Raw genomic sequence first — 20,786 nt, 5'->3', positions numbered from 1 at the left:
ATCTAAAGGACGACAGATGGCACAATAGGCTAAGTGTTCGGCTGGCAACCGGAAGGTAGCTGGTTCGAACCCCGCTTGGAGTGCATACTGTCGTTGTGTCCTTGGGCAAGACACTTCACCCACCTTTGCCTGTCTGTATGGAAGTAATTGTGTGAAGCACTTTGGGGTCAATGCAAGTTGACTAAAAATGTGCTATATAAAGAAATTATTATTATTATTATTATAGCCCAGTCTAAAAAGTTTAAGTGGCTCTGAAAAGAGCCGTTTGACGGTCTCGTCGCAGCTTTTGGTGGAGAGAGAGAGAGGGGGGGAGAAAGTATCTACTTGGAGGAGTTGGTGTATTTGGTGACCGCTTTCGTCCCCTCCGACACGGCGTGTTTGGCCAGTTCCCCGGGCAGCAGCAGGCGGACGGCGCTCTGGATCTCCCGGGACGAGATGGTCTGGCGGCGGGTGTAGTGCACCAGGCGGGAGGCCTCGGAGGCGATGCGTTCGAAGATGTCGTTGACGAAGGAGTTGCTGACGCTCATGGCCTTGGAGGAGATGCCCGTGTCCGGGTGCACCTGCTTCAGCACCTTGTAGATGTAGGCGCTGTAGCTCTCCTTCCTGGCCTTCCTGTGCTTCTTGTCGCCCTTGCGGCCCATCTTCATGGCCGTCTTCTTCGACCCCTTCTTGGAGACGGCGCCCTTGGCGCTCGCCGCTGAGGAGGCACCACCGGTGGCGGCGGCGGCGGCGGCGGCGGCGGCTGCAACCACGGTCGGCATCGCGAAGCCTCCAAGCACCGGTACCAGGAGCAGCCACCCGGCGAGTGCCCCTCCCGCCCCCCGCGGCCTCCCTGATATAGGCAGCGGTATGCAAATGAGGGATCAGAGAACGCCGATTCCTATTGACTGACTCCTTGCACGGGTGCACCAATCGCAGCAGGCGATGGCTTCCCTACCACTCCCACCCCCCCGGCCCTGACCAAAGTCACAGAGGCGGCAAGTTTGAATTTTATTTATTGCCACGTGCATCGAGGTACAGTGAAAAGCAAAGATCCTATAGATCACGGGCAAGATAGACCACTCCTGCTAAATGCAATGGGCTTTAGACAAAAGTGCTGGAGAAACTCAGCGGGTGGAGTAACCATATAACCATATAACAATTACAGCACGGAAACAGGCCATCTCGGCCCTACAAGTCCGTGCCGAACAACTTTTTTCCCTTAGCCCCACCATAACCCTCCATTCCCTTCTCATCCATATGCCTATCAAATTTATTTTTAAATGATACCAACGAACCTGCCGCCACCACTGGAAGCTCATTCCACACCGCTACCACTCTCTGAGTAAAGAAGTTCCCCCTCATGTGGGGAATCGCCTCAGCGCAGAGGGAGAAGAGGAGGGAAGAGACAGTAACCCTAAGATTTTTTTGCTTCCACCACAGTGAGGAGGTGCTTGGTGGATACACTGTGGTGGACGTTAATTTGTGTTTACTGTTGTTTATTATTGTATGATGTATGTATGACTGCAGGCACGAAATTTCGTTCAGACCGTAAGGTCTGAATGACAATAAAGGGATTCAATCAATCAATCAATGTTACCCCTAAACTTCTGTCCCTTAATTCTGAAGTCATGTCCTCTTGTTTGAATCTTCCCTATTCTCAAAGGGAAAAGCTTGATCACGTCAACTCTGTCTATCCCTCTCATCATTTTAAAAACCTCTATCAAGTCCCCCCTTAACCTTCTGCGCTCCAGAGAATAAAGACCTAACTTATTCAACCTATCTCTGTAACTTAGTTGTTGAAACCCAGGCAACATTTTAGTAAATCTCCTCTGTACTCTCTCTATTTTGTTGACATCCTTCCTATAATTGGGCGACGTGCCACGTGCATCGAGGTACAGTGAAAAGCAAAGATCCTATAGCGGAGCAAGATAGACCACTCCTGCTAAATGCAATGGGCTTTAGACAAAAGTGCTGGAGAAACTCAGCGGGTGCAGTAGCATCCTGGGTGATTGGCCTCATCAGCAACAACGATGAGTCGGCCTATAGGGAGGAGGTCCAGCACTTAGCAGCATGGTGCGCTGACAACAACCTGGCCCTTAACTCCAAGAAGACCAAGGAGCTCATTGTAGACTTCAGGAAGTCCAGGGGCGGCACGCACACCCCCATCCACATTAACGGGACGGAGGTGGAACGTGCTTCTAGCTTCAGGTTCCTGGGAGTCAACATCTCCGATGACCTCTCTTGGACCCACAATACCTCAACTCTGATCAAGAAGGCTCACCAGCGTCTCTTCTTCCTGAGGAGACTGAAGAAGGTCCATCTGTTTCCTCAGATCCTGGTGAACTTCTACCGCTGCACCATCGAGAGCATCCTTACCAACTGCATCACAGTATGGTATGGCAACTGCTCTGTCTCCGACCGGAAGGCATTGCAGAGGGTGGTGAAAATTGCCCAACGCATCACCGGTTCCTCGCTCCCCTCGATTGAGTCTGTCCAAAGCAAGCGTTGTCTGCGGAGGGCGCTCAGCATCGCCAAGGACTGCTCTCACCCCAACCATGGACTGTTTACCCTCCTACCATCCGGGAGGCGCAACAGGTCTCTCCGTTGCCGAACCAGCAGGTCCAGGAACAGCTTCTTCCCGGCGGCTGTCACTCTACTCAACAACGTACCTCGGTGACTGCCAATCACCCCCCCCCCCTAAATAATAAGAGGACACTTATTATTATTTATTCAAATCATTTGCTATGTCGCTCTTCCAGGGAGATGCTAAATGCATTTCATTGTCTCTGTATTGTACACTGACAATGACAATTAAAATTGAATCTGAATCTGAATCTATGGAGCGAAGGAAATAGGCAACGTTTCTGGCCGAACCCCTTCTTGAGACGTGTAGTACGCAACGGAGCGGAACGTGGGCCTTTTTTTCCATCCATTTCAGTAACCCGACCCGCAGTGTAATCAACGTAGCGGAGGAACAGTTTGTGTTAATAGATTATAACTCTGAAAGTGAGGAGAAGATTTTTACCAAAGAACTTATATTTTTACGAGGATGTTTCCTTAACCGGCTTCCGTCTCCGCACTAGTATCTTTGCTCCGCTACGGGAACTTCGGTGTGGAGACGGAAACCGGTTACGGAAATGGGGCCGAATATTATCCATGAATCTGCCCATGACCGTACTACGTCTTTTTCGTCGAGTGGACTATCTTGCTCGCTATAGGATCTTTGGTGAAAAGCCTATTAAACACGACATCAAACAAACTCTGAACTATAACAGCCTATTGCGCTTTATCTGTTTATTTAAGTGTATATATATGGTCTATGGTATATAGACACACTGAAATGTTCTGTATCAATGCTTACAATACGCTGTTGTGCTGCACCAAACAAGAATTTAATTATGATAAATAGTCTATGATAATTTCATTGTCCTTTCTGGGCCACATGACAATAAAACTCTCTTGACTTGACTTGAATGCAATCCACAGTGTACAGGTACATGTGTTGGAAAACACTGCAGATGCTGGCTTAAATCGAAGGTAGACCCAGAATGTTGGAGAAACTCAGCGGATCAGGCAGCATCTCTGGAGAGAAGGAATGGATCGAAACCCTTCTCTCACCCTAACTTCAAGAAGGATCTCGACCTGAAAGCTCACCCCTTCTCTCCAGAGATGCTGCCTGACCTGCTGAGTTACTCCAGCATTCCGTGTGTACAGATAAATGATAGCTCAAAGTGTTTTATTGTCGTATGTCCCAATGAAATGCTTTCTTGCAGCAGCACAACAGAATATGTAAACATTGTTCTCTGCAAACAATATAATAATCAAGGAAAAAAGTCCAGTATGTGTTTATATATATAAATATGAACCATATATACACACACACACATATATAAAAAATAAACATGGATAACGTTAAGTGCAAGATAAAGTCCTGTAAAGTCTGATCAAAGATAGGCTGCAGGTCTCCAATGAGATGGGTAGTAGGTCCGGACTGCTCTCTGGTTGTTGCTTGGATGGTTCAGTTGCCTGATTCTTGGTTTCCTGGTCCTCCAAAAATATTCCAAATGGAATATAAACTGGAGGTGGTGGAGGGTGGACTTAAGCAAAAAGGGGTTCTTGGGAAGAAAGAGCTACCTTAAATTTAGTTGCGTCTGGTTGGGTAACTATAGTTGGGTGGAGATTATTCCATGCTTTAATTGTGCGGGGGAAGAACGAATTGCTGTACACATCTGTCTTGGTAGCTGGTATCACAAATTGGATCGAATGCCCTCGTCTGCTCCTAATAGGTTTGATAATCTATAGGTCGACAAAAGTGCTGGAGAAACTCCGCGGGCGAGGCAGCATCTATGGAGCGAAGGAAATAGGCAACGTTTCGGGCCGAAACCCTTCTTCAGGGTTAGTCTATGATAATTATGTCGAGCTGACCATTTAACATTTTGTAAAAAAAAAGTTCAAACGGTGAGCTTTACGTATGTCTTGGAAAGGGTTCCACCCCGACCAGTGAATTCAGAAGTTTAGTAACACTCGCTTCTTTCTCATCGTTATTAGTAACAAACCGAGCTGCCTGTCTTTGGACACGTTCAATGGAAAAAATGTTTTTATTTGTCTACGGGTCCCACGCTGCAACTGCGAGTCCAAACTGATGGGAAGAAACTGTCCCTGAATCTGGAGGTGTGCGTTTTCACACTTCCATGCCTCTTGCCCGGCGGGGGAAATAGGCAACTCATCCTTGATGCAGTCAATGGAAGGGAGGTTGGTTTGTGTGATGGACTGGGCTGTATCCATAATTCTCTGCAATGTCTTGGATGGAGCTGTTCCCAAACCATGCTGTGATGCATTCCGATAAAATATATCCTCCGGCACATCCGTAGTTGGTGGGAGTTGTTGGGGATATGCCTAACATCCTAAGCCTGTAAGGAGTGTGGAGTGCTGGAGTACCTCAGTGGGCCTGGCAGCATCCGTGGACAACCTTCATAGAGCTAGTTTCGGGTTGTTATCTTACTCTGAAGAAGTGTCCTGACCCTAAACGTTGCTTATAATAATAATAATACATTTTATTTATCAGACACCTTTCAGGGCTCTCAAGGACACCTTACAATTAAAACAAACATGACACCTTATGAAACACAAGCATGAAACAAAAACATATACAGCAACAATACATAATTCGGAGAGAGATTATCCATGCCTTCACACTGCAGACCCTGACATGCTGAGTTACTTCAGCATTTCGTGTCTTTACTGGACTTTAGTATTTTGGAGATGGTGCGGAAACATGCCCACCAGTCGGCACCGACTATCTTTGGCGTCGACCAGTGATCACCCACATACACTATCGTTACACACTAGGGACAATCTTACCGAAGCACATTGACCTACAAACCTGCACGTCTTTGGTGTGTGGGAGGAAACCTGAGCTCCCGGAGAAAACCCACATGGTGACAGGGATTGCGTACAAATTCCACACAGACAGCGCCCGCAGTCAGGATCGATCTTGGGTCTCCGGTGTAAGGCAGCAGCTGTGCCGCAAGACCCGTGGTGGACTGGGTCAATGTTGGTCAACCGTGGTCAATGTTGCTTTATCGACACGGGTGCAAACGCACAGCGAGATTATTATTTTTTTGCATACAGTCCAGTAAAGTATTGCCTTAGCACATCCCCTGATTATCACAATGTACAGAAATAGCTCACTGAGACCGTATGCAATAGGCGCTATTTTCAACATTTACGGTTACGGCAGAGATCAACTATAAGTCGGCATGTCGAGGAGGATTCTCGCAAACTTCTACAGGTGCACAGTAGAGAGCATGCTGACCGGTTGCATCGTGGCTTGGTTCGGCAACTCGAGCGTCCAGGAGCGGAAAAGACAGCAAAAGGTTGTGACCACTTCCCAGTCCATCATCGGCTCTGACCTCCCTTCCATCGAGGGGATCTATCGCAGTCGCTGCCTCAAAAAGGCTGCCAGCATCATCAAGGACCCACACCATCCTGGCCAAAGGCTCCTCTAGTATCTTTGATCCTGGCCACACACTCATCTCCCCGCTGCCTTCAGGTAGAAGGTACAGGAGCTTGAAATATGCAACATCCAGGTTCAGGAATAGCTACTTCCCCACAGCCATCAGGCTATTCAACTCAAATAAAAATCTGAACTTTAATAGCCTATTGCACTTTATATGCTTATTTATGTGTGTATATATATATATTCGATGGTATATGGACACACTGATCTGTTCTGTATTTATTTATGCCTACTATATTCTGTTGTGCTGAAGCAAAGCAAGAATTTCATTGTCCTATCTGTGACACATGACAATAAACTCTGTTGAACTTGAATCTTGAAGTAGAGACAGCATCGACAAGCCTGCCAAACGGCTCTTTTAAAAGCCACTCATACATTTAAAATGAGACTACAATTGGTCAATAGAATGGTAGATATAGATACAAGGAACGGCAGATGCTGGTTTATAAAAAGACTCAAAGTGCGGGTCTAATTCAGAGGGTCAGGCAGCATCTCTGGAGAACATTGATAGGTGACGTTTGGGATCGGGTCTGTCCTTCACACTGCAATTGAATGCTAGGCATCGAATTGGTGATATATTACATATACAGTAACGAAAATTAAAACATTGAAAATCTCGGAGTGCTGGAAAGTCTGGCCAGGCAGCTCCCGGGAAGAAACAGTTGATGTTTCAAATCGAAGGCCCTTCCTCAGATTGTCAATTTACTTTATCACCATACATTCTACAGAAAACGAACCTTTGTCTCTTGTGACTACAAATTTGTAATCGCACTCTGAATACCTTGAGATACTTGCAACGACTAGAGGCATTCAGTTGCGATGTTCCGTTGCCATTTTGTGCTTAGAGCCGTTTAAATTCTATTCGCCTTCGACTGAAATTATATTTTCCACGTCTCATAGTTTATTTCGAATAGGCTAACAAAGGATGTTTGTTATGAAAATAAATCGAAGTTTAAAAAGGCAATGTATGGGATCACAAAATATGATCTCCAAAATAGTTTCTCAATTCATAACGCCGGTGTCCCCAAAGTAGGAAGAAGGGTTTCGGCCCGAAACGTTGCCTTTTTCCTTCGCTCCATAGATGCTGCTGCACCCGCTGAGTTTCTCCAGCTTTTTTGTGTATCCCCAAAGTAGGTTATGACTTGCAAAGCATATGTAACATTTCTCGGGAATTTCACCCACAACCCGTCGTCACCAGCTGCTAATGTGCAAATTCAGGGGATATTCAATTAGATCAATATCAATTTGCTGCAGATATTTCTGTTTGGGTTATCAACACGTTTAATAACTAAAGACAAGGTAACGCAGCAGGCACGTTGCATGAACAGCTGCCTGTCCCACTGAGTTGCTCCAGCATTTTGTGTCTATCTTCGGTTTAAACCAAAGATACTAGTGGAGCTCCTCTAGTATCTTTGGCTTAAACCAGCATCTGCAGTTCCTTCCTTCGACCTTGCATTGTCAGGCAGCTTGACAGACATCCGCTGTTCATCTGATCAAATGACTCAGAGCCGATGCACCCATCGTTTGTGCTTCATCCTCCATTTCAGAAGTCTTTGACCATATCTCCCGCTTGCAGTCCGCTTTCTGCCCAATGTATGCCAAAACCCAGAGATTGTATCCCTGTTATCTCAAATACCAAATTCATCAACTGATAATGTTGCTATATCCTCCCACTGAAAACAGAAAGGATTATCTTGTCAATAACAACGAAACGCTTCCAAAAGTACGTTAAGACCTAGTATCTTTGGTTAAGACGTCCTTTATCAAAGATCGCCAGGAATCAAAGGGACCCAGCCCAAAAATGTCGCGAATGTGATTGTTTCACGCGTTACCTGGAGAGCAGCCCAGTGAAAGGCAGGGAAAATGCTGCTTATTTCATCGTAATTTCCAAAGGGCAATGAAAAATGGAAACATCCCCAAAGAGGCAATGTTCATTTAAAATCTCACACTGCGTCAAGTTTTGTTGAATGTTGTTATGAAGGGATGTGGACAAAAGCGTGTATATGGAGTTTGTGCACGTCGCAATTTCATTAGCTGGGGAAAGTCGGGCCTTAACATATAGCAAAGAAAATAACGGCAGGTCCTTCTGCTCATGGATGTATGTGCCGAACATAATAAACTAATCTCATCTACCTACAAATGATCCATATTCATGCGCCTAATAAAAGCTGATTGGAATCTACTATAGTACGGCTTTGAAGATGAGACACAAATTGTTGGCGCAACTGTGGGTCAATGGACGATAGGTGCAGGAGGCCATTCGTGCCAGCACCGCCATTCTCGGTTTCCTGGTCCTCCAAAATATTCCAAATGGAATTTATACTGGAGGCGGTAGAGGGACTTGCCAGAGAGGGTTCTTAGGAACCAGCCTTGATTCAATGTGATCATCCCCAATCAGTACCCCGTTCCTACCTTCTACCCATATCCCGACTTCGCTATCTTTAAGAGCCCTATCGAGCTCTCTTGAAAGCATCCAGAGAACCGCCCTCCGATGCAGAGAATTCCAGACTCACAACTCTGTGTGAAAAAGTGTCTCCTCGTCTCCCTTCTAAATGGCTTACCCCTTATTTAAGAATAAGGGGTAAGCCATTTAGAACGCAGACGAGGAAACACTTTTTCTTATACAAGGGGCCAGGCAGCATCGCTGGAGAAAGAGAATAAATAGGCATCCACCAGTGGCCGAAATTCGAGGAGCTATGAGCGCCAAGAGCCACTTTTAGCAATCTGGGGCAGGCGAGGAAGAGCAAATCGATGTTCTTCCTTTCCCACGTCTAATTGCTGGTGCTAATTCTGATTTTCTCCGTATTACGGCTCTCCATTCCCATTATTCCCGCCCCGCCATTTATTGCACTGGCCGTCGAAGCGCATGAGAAACCCGCTCGGCCTCGTTGCGTTTGCAAAACGCGGGCAGCTTTCGGGAAGGGGGAGGATTCCCTCCAACGTGGTGGAGCCGTCGAAGTTGAAAATAAAAGAAAGATAAAGAATTATGGACTGTATTTCGTTTAAATTGTGGTGAATCCGGCTGCGATGGCGCAGGGCCACTCAGCAGCACGGAAACGTCCTTTAACAGCACTTGGCCCCCACCGGGTTGCAACATTTCGCCTCCTTTTTCCTGCGGTTGAGCTCTTTTTTCGGCGGCGCTCGCTTCTCGGACGGAGCCCGGCGTTGTTGTTGTTGTTGTTCCTGCTCTTGCTCCTGCTGCAGCTTCTTCTCGGCCTTCTGCTCGCGGTCCAGGCGGAGGCAGGCGGTGGTGGCCGTCGCCACCTTCCTGCGGCCGCGGGGGGCGGCGGGCGGGGGCTGCTCCTCCTCCTGCGAGCTGTCCGGCGTCAGCCCCGACACGGCCTTGCGCATGTTGCGGCGGTTCTCGTCCTCGTCGTAGCCGTTGGAGCGCACGAACTCCCGCAGCGCCAGCAGCGAGCGGCGGCTGAGCCTCCGGTGCGCCGACACCGCCTGCCTCATCAGCTGCACGATCAGCTGCTGCGTCCGCCGGCTCCGCCTGTATGGCCGCCCTCGGCGTCGTGGGGCGGGCGCGGCGCCCGGCACGGTCTTCGGTCTGGGTCTGGCAACCATCTGAAGCGGCGCGTAGTTGTAGCTCGGACACAAGCGGCTTCTTCCTCCAACCCTCAGCGTCGCCGCTCGACTGGCAGCTGCCGCCCTCAACCCCCCCTTTTATAGCCGCGCCCCCCAACAATCCCACCAATCACAGAACGCCCCGCCCACAACACGTCACAGGGGGGGCCGGTGACGTCGCCCAGGATCAGGGACAAACCCCCCTCGGATATCTAATACAATAAAATACAATACAATACAATACAGTACAATACAATACAATACAATACAATACAATACAATACAATACAATACAATACAATACAATACAATACAATACAGTACAATTCAATTTATTTAGAAACATAGAAATTAGGTGCAGGAGTAGGCCATTCGGCCCTTCGAGCCTGCACCGCCATTCAATATGATCATGGCTGATCATCCAACTCAGTATCCTGTACCTGTCCAACCCCTTAAGAATTTTGTAAGTTTCTATAAGATCTTACCCCCTCAATCTCCTAAATTCTAGTGAGTATAAGCCAAGCCTATAGAAACATAGAAACATAGAAATTAGGTGCAGGAGTAGGCCATTCGGCCCTTCGAGCCTGCACCGCCATTCAATATGATCATGGCTGATCATCCAACTCGGTATCCTGTACCTGTCCAACCCCTTAAGAATTTTGTAAGTTTCTATAAGATCCCCCCTCAATCTCCTAAATTCTAGTGAGTATAAGCCAAGCCTATAGAAACATAGAAACATAGAAATTAGGTGCAGGAGTAGGCCATTCGGCCCTTCGAGCCTGCACCGCCATTCAATATGATCATGGCTGATCATCCAACTCAGTATCCTGTACCTGTCCAACCCCTTAAGAATTTTGTAAGTTTCTATAAGATCCCCCCTCAATCTCCTAAATTCTAGTGACTATAAGCCAAGCCTATAGAAACATAGAAACATAGAAATTAGGTGCAGGAGTAGGCCATTCGGCCCTTCGAGCCTGCACCGCCATTCAATATGATCATGGCTGATCATCCAACTCAGTATCCAGTACCTGTCCAACCCCTTAAGAATTTTGTAAGTTTCTATAAGATCCCCCCTCAATCTGCTAAATTCTAGTGAGTATAAGCCAAGCCTATAGAAACATAGAAACATAGAAATTAGGTGCAGGAGTAGGCCATTCGGCCCTTCGAGCCTGCACCGCCATTCAATATGATCATGGCTGATCATCCAACTCAGTATCCTGTACCTGTCCAACCCCTTAAGAATTTTGTAAGTTTCTATAAGATCCCCCCTCAATCTCCTAAATTCTAGTGAGTATAAGCCAAGCCTATAGAAACATAGAAACATAGAAATTAGGTGCAGGAGTAGGCCATTCGGCCCTTCGAGCCTGCACTGCCATTCAATATGATCATGGCTGATCATCCAACTCAGTATCCCGTACCTGCCTTCTCTCCATACCCTCTGATCCCCTTAGCCACAAGGGCCACATCTAACTCCCTCTTAAATATAGCCAATGAACTGGCCTCGACTACTCTCTGTGGCAGAGAGTTCCAGAGATTCACCACTCTCTGTGTGTGAACAAAGTTCTTCTCATCTCGGTTTTAAAGGATATCCCCCTTATCCTTAAGCTGTGACCCCTTGTCCTGGACTTCCCCAACATCGGGAGCAATCTTCCTGCATCTAGCTTGTCCAGCCCCTTAAGAATTTTGTAAGTTTCTATAAGATCCCCCCTCAATCTCCTAAATTCTAGCGAATATAAGCCAAGCCTATCCTGTCTTTCTTCATATGAAAGTCCTGACATCCCAGGAATCAGTCTGGTGAACCTTCTCTGCGCTCCCTCTATGGCAATAAAGTTCTTCCTCAGATTTGGAGACCAAAACTGTACGCAATACTCCAGGTGTGGTCTCACCAAGACCCAGTACAACTGCAGTAGAACCTCCCTGCTCCTATACTCAAATCCCTTTGCTATGAAAGCTAACATACCATTCGCTTTCTTCACTGCCTGCTGCACCTGCATGCCTACTTTCAATGACTGGTGTACCACGACACCCAGGTCTCGCTGCATCTCCCCTTTTCCTAGTCGGCCAACATTTAGATAATAGTCTGCTTTCCTGTTTTTGCCACCAAAATGGATAACCTCACATTTATCCACATTATACTGCATCTGCCAAACATTTGCCCACTCACCCAGCCTATCCAAGTCACCTTGCAGTCTCCTAGCATCCTCCTCACAGCTAACACTGCCCCCCAGCTTAGTGTCATCCGCAAACCTGGAGATATTGCCTTCAATTCCCTCATCCAGATCATTAATATATATTGTAAATAGCTGGGGTCCCAGCTCGGATATCTAATACAATACAATACAATACAATACAATACAATACAATACAATACAATACAATACAATACAATACAATACAATACAATACAATACAATACAATACAATACAATACAATACAATACAACACAACACAACACAACACAACACAACACAACACAACACAACACAACACAACACAACACAACACAACACAAGACAAGACAAGACAAGACAAGACAAGACAAGACAAGACAATACAATACAATACAATACAATACAATACAATACAATACAATACAATACAATACAATACAATACAATACAATACAATACAATACAATTCAATACAATTCAATTTATTTAGAAACATAGAAATTAGGTGCAGGAGTAGGCCATTCGGCCCTTCGAGCCTGCACCGCCATTCAATATGATCATGGCTGATCATCCAACTCAGTATCCTGTACCTGTCCAACCCCTTAAGAATTTTGTAAGTTTCTATAAGATCCCCCCTCAATCTCCTAAATTCTAGTGAGTATAAGCCAAGCCTATAGAAACATAGAAACATAGAAATTAGGTGCAGGAGTAGGCCATTCGGCCCTTCGAGCCTGCACCGCCATTCAATATGATCATGGCTGATCATCCAACTCAGTATCCTGTACCTGTCCAACCCCTTAAGAATTTTGTAAGTTTCTATAAGATCCCCCCTCAATCTCCTAAATTCTAGTGACTATAAGCCAAGCCTATAGAAACATAGAAACATAGAAATTAGGTGCAGGAGTAGGCCATTCGGCCCTTCGAGCCTGCACCGCCATTCAATATGATCATGGCTGATCATCCAACTCAGTATCCAGTACCTGTCCAACCCCTTAAGAATTTTGTAAGTAAGTTTCTATAAGATCCCCCCTCAATCTGCTAAATTCTAGTGAGTATAAGCCAAGCCTATAGAAACATAGAAACATAGAAATTAGGTGCAGGAGTAGGCCATTCGGCCCTTCGAGCCTGCACCGCCATTCAATATGATCATGGCTGATCATCCAACTCAGTATCCTGTACCTGTCCAACCCCTTAAGAATTTTGTAAGTTTCTATAAGATCCCCCCTCAATCTCCTAAATTCTAGTGAGTATAAGCCAAGCCTATAGAAACATAGAAACATAGAAATTAGGTGCAGGAGTAGGCCATTCGGCCCTTCGAGCCTGCACTGCCATTCAATATGATCATGGCTGATCATCCAACTCAGTATCCCGTACCTGCCTTCTCTCCATACCCTCTGATCCCCTTAGCCACAAGGGCCACATCTAACTCCCTCTTAAATATAGCCAATGAACTGGCCTCGACTACTCTCTGTGGCAGAGAGTTCCAGAGATTCACCACTCTCTGTGTGTGAACAAAGTTCTTCTCATCTCGGTTTTAAAGGATATCCCCCTTATCCTTAAGCTGTGACCCCTTGTCCTGGACTTCCCCAACATCGGGAGCAATCTTCCTGCATCTAGCTTGTCCAGCCCCTTAAGAATTTTGTAAGTTTCTATAAGATCCCCCCTCAATCTCCTAAATTCTAGCGAATATAAGCCAAGCCTATCCTGTCTTTCTTCATATGAAAGTCCTGACATCCCAGGAATCAGTCTGGTGAACCTTCTCTGCGCTCCCTCTATGGCAATAAAGTTCTTCCTCAGATTTGGAGACCAAAACTGTACGCAATACTCCAGGTGTGGTCTCACCAAGACCCAGTACAACTGCAGTAGAACCTCCCTGCTCCTATACTCAAATCCCTTTGCTATGAAAGCTAACATACCATTCGCTTTCTTCACTGCCTGCTGCACCTGCATGCCTACTTTCAATGACTGGTGTACCACGACACCCAGGTCTCGCTGCATCTCCCCTTTTCCTAGTCGGCCAACATTTAGATAATAGTCTGCTTTCCTGTTTTTGCCACCAAAATGGATAACCTCACATTTATCCACATTATACTGCATCTGCCAAACATTTGCCCACTCACCCAGCCTATCCAAGTCACCTTGCAGTCTCCTAGCATCCTCCTCACAGCTAACACTGCCCCCCAGCTTAGTGTCATCCGCAAACCTGGAGATATTGCCTTCAATTCCCTCATCCAGATCATTAATATATATTGTAAATAGCTGGGGTCCCAGCTCGGATATCTAATACAATACAATACAATACAATACAATACAATACAATACAATACAATACAATACAATACAATACAATACAATACAATACAATACAATACAATTCAATTTATTTGTCATTTGGACCCCGTTGAGGTCCAAACGAAATGTCGTTTCTGCAGCCATACATTACAAATGAAAAAGACCCGAGACACAACACAGTTTACACATCCATCCATCACAGGGCTGTGATGGAAGGCAAACAAACTTATCTCTCCACTGCACTCCCCCCCCCCCCCATTATCTCTCCACTGCACTCCCCCCCAGTCAAAGTCAAAGCCCCCGGCGGGCTATGGCGATTGTCCTGCGGCCATTAAAGCCACGCCAGGTCGCGTACCGGGTCTTGATGTTAGAGCCCCGGCGTGCGCTCGCAAAGTCCCGCAGCCATTCCAAGCCGCGCGGGGCGGTGATGTAAAGCCCCGCTCCAGGTGCTCTTCAACCCCGCAACTCGGGCGGGAGATGTCGCTGCTGCGGAAGCCCCGAAAAGTGGTCTCCCAGCAGGGACCCGCGGGCTCCCGGTATTGCCGTCCGCCAGACCCGCGGTTGTAGCCTCCGAAACTCCAGGGGTCGGGTGGCAGCAGCGTCCACCACAGCTCCACCCGCTCCGGACTCGGCCAGCCCCGCGACGGTGAGTAGTCGGCAGTTCCGCAGCTGGAGCCCCAGGTCGTTCCTGTTGGAGGCCGCTCCACATTGCCCAGCCCCAACCTCAACGGAGACCCGACAAAGAAAAGGTCGGGTCTCCCGTGCAGGGAAAGATTTTAAAGTTCCCCCCCCCACACACATACCCCGACAAAAAAATAAAATAAAAACTACATAGAAACGAGACAAAAATAATAAAAAGACAGACGGACTGCAGAGGCTGCTGCTGACGAGAGAATAATAATCAAGTTCAAGTATTGTCATGTGTCCCTGTATAGGACAATGAAATTCCTGCTTTGCTTAAGCACACAGAACATAGTAGGCATTTATTTTGATTGCTTTTATTGCGTGGCTATTATTTTTACTCATGTTTTATGTCTTTTAATTTATTGTTGTATTTCATATGTAATTTTTGCGCCTTATGTGAGCTGTTATGTTATGTTCTGTTATGTTGTCAGTTTATGATGTCTTGTTTATTCTTCTGTACAGCACTTTGGTCAACATTGGTTGTTTTAAAGTGCTTAACAAATAAAGTTGGATTGGATTGGATTTACTACAAAACAGATCAGTGTGTTCATATACCACGATATAAATATATACACACATGAATAAATAAACTGGTAAAGTGCAAATAACAGAAAGTGGTTATTAATAATCAGAGTTTTGTCCGAGCCAGGTTTAATAGCCTGATGGCTGTGGGGAAGTAGCTATTCATGAACCTGGTTGTTGCAGTCTTCAGGCTCCTGTACCTTCTACCTGAAGGTAGCAGGGAGATGAGTGTGTGGCCAGGATGTGGCCTGCGATAAATCCACTCGCTGGAAGGAAGGTCATCATACTTATAATCAAAGACCATAGAGCGGAGCTATGATCTCTGATTATAATCAAACCGCTCTATCATCTTTGATTATAATCATAACTATGATAATAATAATAATAACAACCACAATAATAATAACATAACAACAACAATAATAATAATAATAATAATTATTATTATTATGATAATAATAACAATAATAATAACAATAATAATATTATTATTATTATTATTATTATTATTATTATTATTATTATTATTATTATTATTATTATTATTATATAATAATAATATTATAATAATAATAACAACAAATCGTCCAATCAGCAGAGAAGATTATTGGCTGCAACCTTCCCTCCATTGATAGAAACATAGAAACATAGAAAATAGGTGCAGGAGTAGGCCATTCGGCCCTTCGAGCCTGCACCGTCATTCAATATGATCATGGCTGATCATCCAACTCAGTATCCCGTACCTGCCTTCTCTCCATACCCCCTGATCCCTTTAGCCACAAGGGCCACATCTAACTCCCTCGTAAATATAGCTAATGAACTGGCCTCAACTACCCTCTGTGGCAGAGAGTTCCAGAGATTCACCACTATCTGTGTGAAAAATGTTTTTCTCATCTCGGTCTTAAAGGATTTCCCCCTTATCCTTCAACTGTGACCCCTTGTTCTGGACTTCCCCAACATCGGGAACAATCTTCCTGCATCTAGCCTGTCCAGCCCCTTAAGAATTTTGTAAGTTTCTATAAGATCCCCCCTCAATCTCCTAAATTCTAGCGAGTATAAGCCGAGCCTATCCTGTCTTTCTTCATATGAAAGTCCTGACATCCCAGGAATCAGTCTGGTGAACCTTCTCTGCGCTCCCTCTATGGCAATAAAGTTCTTCCTCAGATTTGGAGACTAAAACTGTACGCAATACTCCAGGTGTGGTCTCAACAAGACCCTGTACAACTGCAGTAGAACCTCCCTGCTCCTATACTCAAATCCTTTTGCTATGAATGCTAACATACCATTCGCTTTCTTCACTGCCTGCTGCACCTGCATGCCTATTTTCAATGACTGGTGTACCATGACACCCAGGTCTCGCTGCATCTCCCCTTTTCCTAATCGGCCACCATTTAGATAATAGTCTGCTTTCCTGTTTTTGCCACCAAAGTGGATAACCTCACATTTATCCACATTATACTGCATCTGCCAAACATTTGCCCACTCACCCAGCCTATCCAAGTCACCTTGCAGTCTCCTAGCATCCTCCTCACAGCTAACACTGCCCCCAGCTTAGTGTCACCCGCAAACTTGGAGATGTTGCCTTCAATTCCCTCATCCAGATCATTAATATAAATTGTAAATAGCTGGGGTCCCAGCACTGAGCCTTGCGGTACCCCACTAGTCACTGCCTGCCATTGTGAAAAGGACCCGTTTACTCCTACTCTTTGCTTCCTGTTTGCCAGCCAGTTCTCTATCCACATCAATACTGAACCCCCAATACCGTGTGCTTTAAGTTTGTATACTAATCTCTTATGTGGGACCTTGTCGAAAGCCTTCTGAAAGTCCAGATACAACACATCCACTGGTTCTCCCCTATCCACTCTACTAGTTACATCCTCGAAAAATTTTATAAGATTCGTCAGACATGATTTACCTTTCGTAAATCCATGCTGACTTTGTCCAATGATTTCACCACTTTCCAAATGTGCTGCTATCCCATCTTTAATAACTGACTCTAGCAGTTTCCCCACTACCGATGTTAGACTAACTGGTCTGTAATTCCCCGTTTTCTCTCTCCCTCCCTTCTTAAAAAGTGGGGTTACGTTTGCTACCCTCCAATCCTCAGGAACTACTCCAGAATCTAAAGAGTTTTGAAAAATTATCACTAATGCATCCACTATTTCTGGAGCTACTTCCTTAAGTACTCTGGGATGCAGCCTATCTGGCCCTGGTGATTTATCGGCCTTTAATCCATTCAATTTACCCAACACCACTTCCCGACTAACCTGGATTTCACTCAGTTCCTCTAGCTCCTTTGACCCGCGGTCCCCTGCTATTTCCGGCAGATTATTTATGTCTTCCTTAGTGAAGACGGAACCAAAGTAGTTATTCAATTGGTCCGCCATATCCTTGTTCCCCATGATCAACTCACCTGTTTCTGACTGCAAGGGACCTACATTTGTTTTAACTAATCTCTTTCTCTTCACATATCTATAAAAACCTTTGCAGTCAGTTTTTATGTTCCCTGCCAGTTTTCTTTCATAATCTATTTTCCCTTTCCTAAATAAGCCCTTTGTCCTCCTCTGCTGGTCTCTGAATTTCTCCCAATCCTCTGGTATGCTGCTTTTCCTGGCTAATTTGTACGCATCATCTTTTGCTTTGATACCATCCCTGATTTCCCTTGTTATCCACGGATGCACTACCTTCCCTGATTTATTCTTTTGCCAAACTGGGATGAACAATTTTTGTAGTTCATCCATGCAGTCTTTAAATATCTTCCATTGCATATCCACCGTCAACCCTTTTAGAACTAATTGCCAGTCAATCTTGGCCAATTCACGTCTCATACCCTCAAAGTTACCTTTCTTTAAGTTCAGAACCGTTGTTTCTGAATTAACAATGTCACTCTCCATCCTAATGAAGAACTCAACCATATTATGGTCACTCTTGCCCAAGGGGGCACGCACAACAAGACTGCTAATTAACCCTTCCTCATTACTCAATACCCAGTCTAGAATAGCCTGCTCTCTCGTTGGTTCCTCTACATGTTGGTTTAGATAACTATCCCGCATACATTCCAAGAAATCCTCTTCCTCAGCACCCCTGCCAATTTGATTCACCCAATCTATATGTAGATTGAAGTCACCCATTATAACTGTTTTGCCTTTGTTGCACGCATTTCTAATTTCCTGTTTGATGCCATCCCCAACTTCACTACTACTGCTAGGTGGCCTGTACACAACACCCACCAGCGTTTTCTGCCCCTTAGTGTTTCGCAGTTCTACCCATATCGATTCCACATCCTCCAAGCTAATGTCCTTCCTTTCCACTGTGTTAATCTCCTCTCTAACCAGCAATGCTACTCCACCACCTTTTCCTTTCTCTCTATCCCTCCTGAATATTGAATATCCCTGGATGTTCAGCTCCCAGCCTTGGTCACCCTGGAGCCATGTCTCCGTGATCCCGACTATATCATAATCATTAATAGCTATCTGCATGTTCAACTCATCCACCTTATTACGAATGCTCCTTGCATTGAGACACAAAGCCTTCAGGCTTGTTTTTACAACGCTCTTACCCCTTATACAATTATGTTGAAAAGTGGCCCTTTTTGATTTTTGCCCTGGATTTGTCTGCCTGCCACTTTTACTTTTCACCTTGCTACCTATTGCTTCCGCCCGCATTTTACACCCCTCTGTTTCTCTGCTCACCCATTTAAGAACCCCACCACCTCTTATTCTCTGTTTATTATTGTTTTCTTCTTTCCCCCCTACATGTTGGGTCTGAATGCTTTCCTTCTCTGCCTCCTGCCTCACACACTGTCTACTAGCTTTCTCTATTTGAGTCCCTCCCCCCAACCGTTCTAGTTTAAAGTCTCCCCAGTAGTCTTTGCAGATCTCCCCGCCAGGATATCGGTCCCCCTCAGGTTCAAGTGCAACCCATCCTTTTTGTACAGGTCGCACCTTCCACAAAAGAGGTCCCAATGATCCAGAAATTTGAATCCCTGCCCTCTGCACCAGTCCTTCAGCCACGCATTTATCCACCACCTTGCTCCATTCCTACTCTCACTATCGCGTGGCACAGGCAGTAATCCCGAGATTGTTACCTTTGCTGTCCTACTCTTTAACTCCCCTCCTAACTCCCTAAATTCTCCTTTCAGGACCTCTTCTCTTTTTTTACCTATGTCATTGGTACCTATATGTACCACAACCTCGGGCTCCTCTCCCTCCCCTTTCAGGATATCTTGGACACGTTGAGACACATCACAGACCCTGGCACCAGGGAGGCAAACTACCATCCGGGTCTCCCGACTGCATCCACAGAATCGCCTGTCTGACCCCCTAACTATAGAGTCCCCTATTAGTATTGCTCTCCTCTTCTTTTCCTTACCCTTCTGAGCAACAGGACCGGTCTCTGCACCGGAGGCCCGGCCGCTGTCGCTACCCCCAGGTAGGCTGTCCCCCCCCAACAGTGCTCAAACAGGAGTACTTATTGTCAAGGTGTACAGCCACCGGGGTACTCTCTAGGCCCTGCCTGTGCCCCTTGCCTCTCCCAACCGTGATCCACTTGCCTGCCTCCTGTGGTCTTGGAGTTACCACCTCCCTGTAACTCCTATCAATGACTTCCTCGCTCTCCCTGACCAGACGGAGGTCATCGAGCTGCTGCTCCAGGTTCCTAATACCGTCCCTTAGGAGCCCCATCTCGATACACCTGGCACAGATATGGACGTCTGGAGGGCTATCAGACTCCATGACTTCCCACATCTGACATCCAGAACAGTAAACTGCCCTGGCCCTCATTCTCCCCTTACCTAGGATACAATACAAAACAAACAGCTACAATACAGTACAATCAGCAGGGATCTGACTCCCAATCAGCTGCTCCCTCTTGTCTGCTTCCACCAATCAGCGGCTTCCTCAAACCCACTTGTTTTTGAAGTGGAACTTGTAACGTTGCAGATTTCAGCTCCTCCTCCCTCTGCGACCTCTCCAACGGCTCTCGGGCCTCTCAGTGTTATTCACAGCTCAGACTGAGAGACGTGACCCTCTCGCTCCCCCATTTTGCAGAAACTGTCTGAGGCACTCAACACATCCGGGTTTTATAGTCCCTCCGGAAGGGGCGTGGCCTTCAGTTGAGAGAATCTCACCATTTTTTAAACACTCTTAACTCTTTTATTTTTCATCAATGGGAAAAATCCTCTTGTCCTGTGCAGCGAACGGGACTCTGAGTAAGATGGCCAAAAATCACCGTAAGTGGCAGCGTTTTTTTCTAAAATCAATATACAGAACAACAGGAAGTGGTCAAGATCAGACTTTTAGTAATATAGATGAGATACTTCTTTGTATTTATATCAATAAAGAATCAATCAAACTGGAAATGATGACTGGAAGATTAGTTTTTGTTATCGTACTGCGTAAATTCGATCCATTCCACCATGTCAGCGTAGTAATGACAATGAAAACGTTTGAAATTGCCATTACATTAAATATAATAATCATAATTTTGGAAAGGATACTTAGAGATAATATATATAAGCATCTGGATAAACAGGGTCTGATTAGGA

At 45.7% G+C, this 20,786-nt stretch overlaps 1 protein-coding gene across 1 annotated transcript; it reads right to left on the bottom strand.

Annotated features, from left to right (window-relative positions):
• Positions 1 to 224: 224 nt before the first annotated feature.
• On the bottom strand, positions 225 to 786 carry LOC116989811 (histone H2B-like). Its single transcript, XM_033047396.1, has one exon. The coding sequence runs from the start codon at positions 759 to 761 to the stop codon at positions 321 to 323; it is 441 nt and encodes a 146-aa protein (XP_032903287.1). The 5' UTR covers positions 762 to 786; the 3' UTR covers positions 225 to 320.
• Between the last annotated feature and the right edge of the window lie 20,000 nt (positions 787 to 20,786).

This window comes from Amblyraja radiata, chromosome 30 (genome assembly GCF_010909765.2).
Source record: "Amblyraja radiata isolate CabotCenter1 chromosome 30, sAmbRad1.1.pri, whole genome shotgun sequence".
Classification (NCBI taxonomy): Eukaryota; Metazoa; Chordata; class Chondrichthyes; order Rajiformes; family Rajidae; genus Amblyraja; species Amblyraja radiata.
The sequence above is the reverse complement of the archived record's forward strand: the minus strand, read 5'-3'. Positions and strand labels throughout refer to the sequence as shown.

What these genes read in the sequence shown, in the direction of transcription:
- LOC116989811 (XM_033047396.1), bottom strand. Translation starts at nt 761, where the DNA reads ATGCCGACCGTGGTTGCAGCCGCCGCCGCCGCCGCCGCCGCCGCCACC.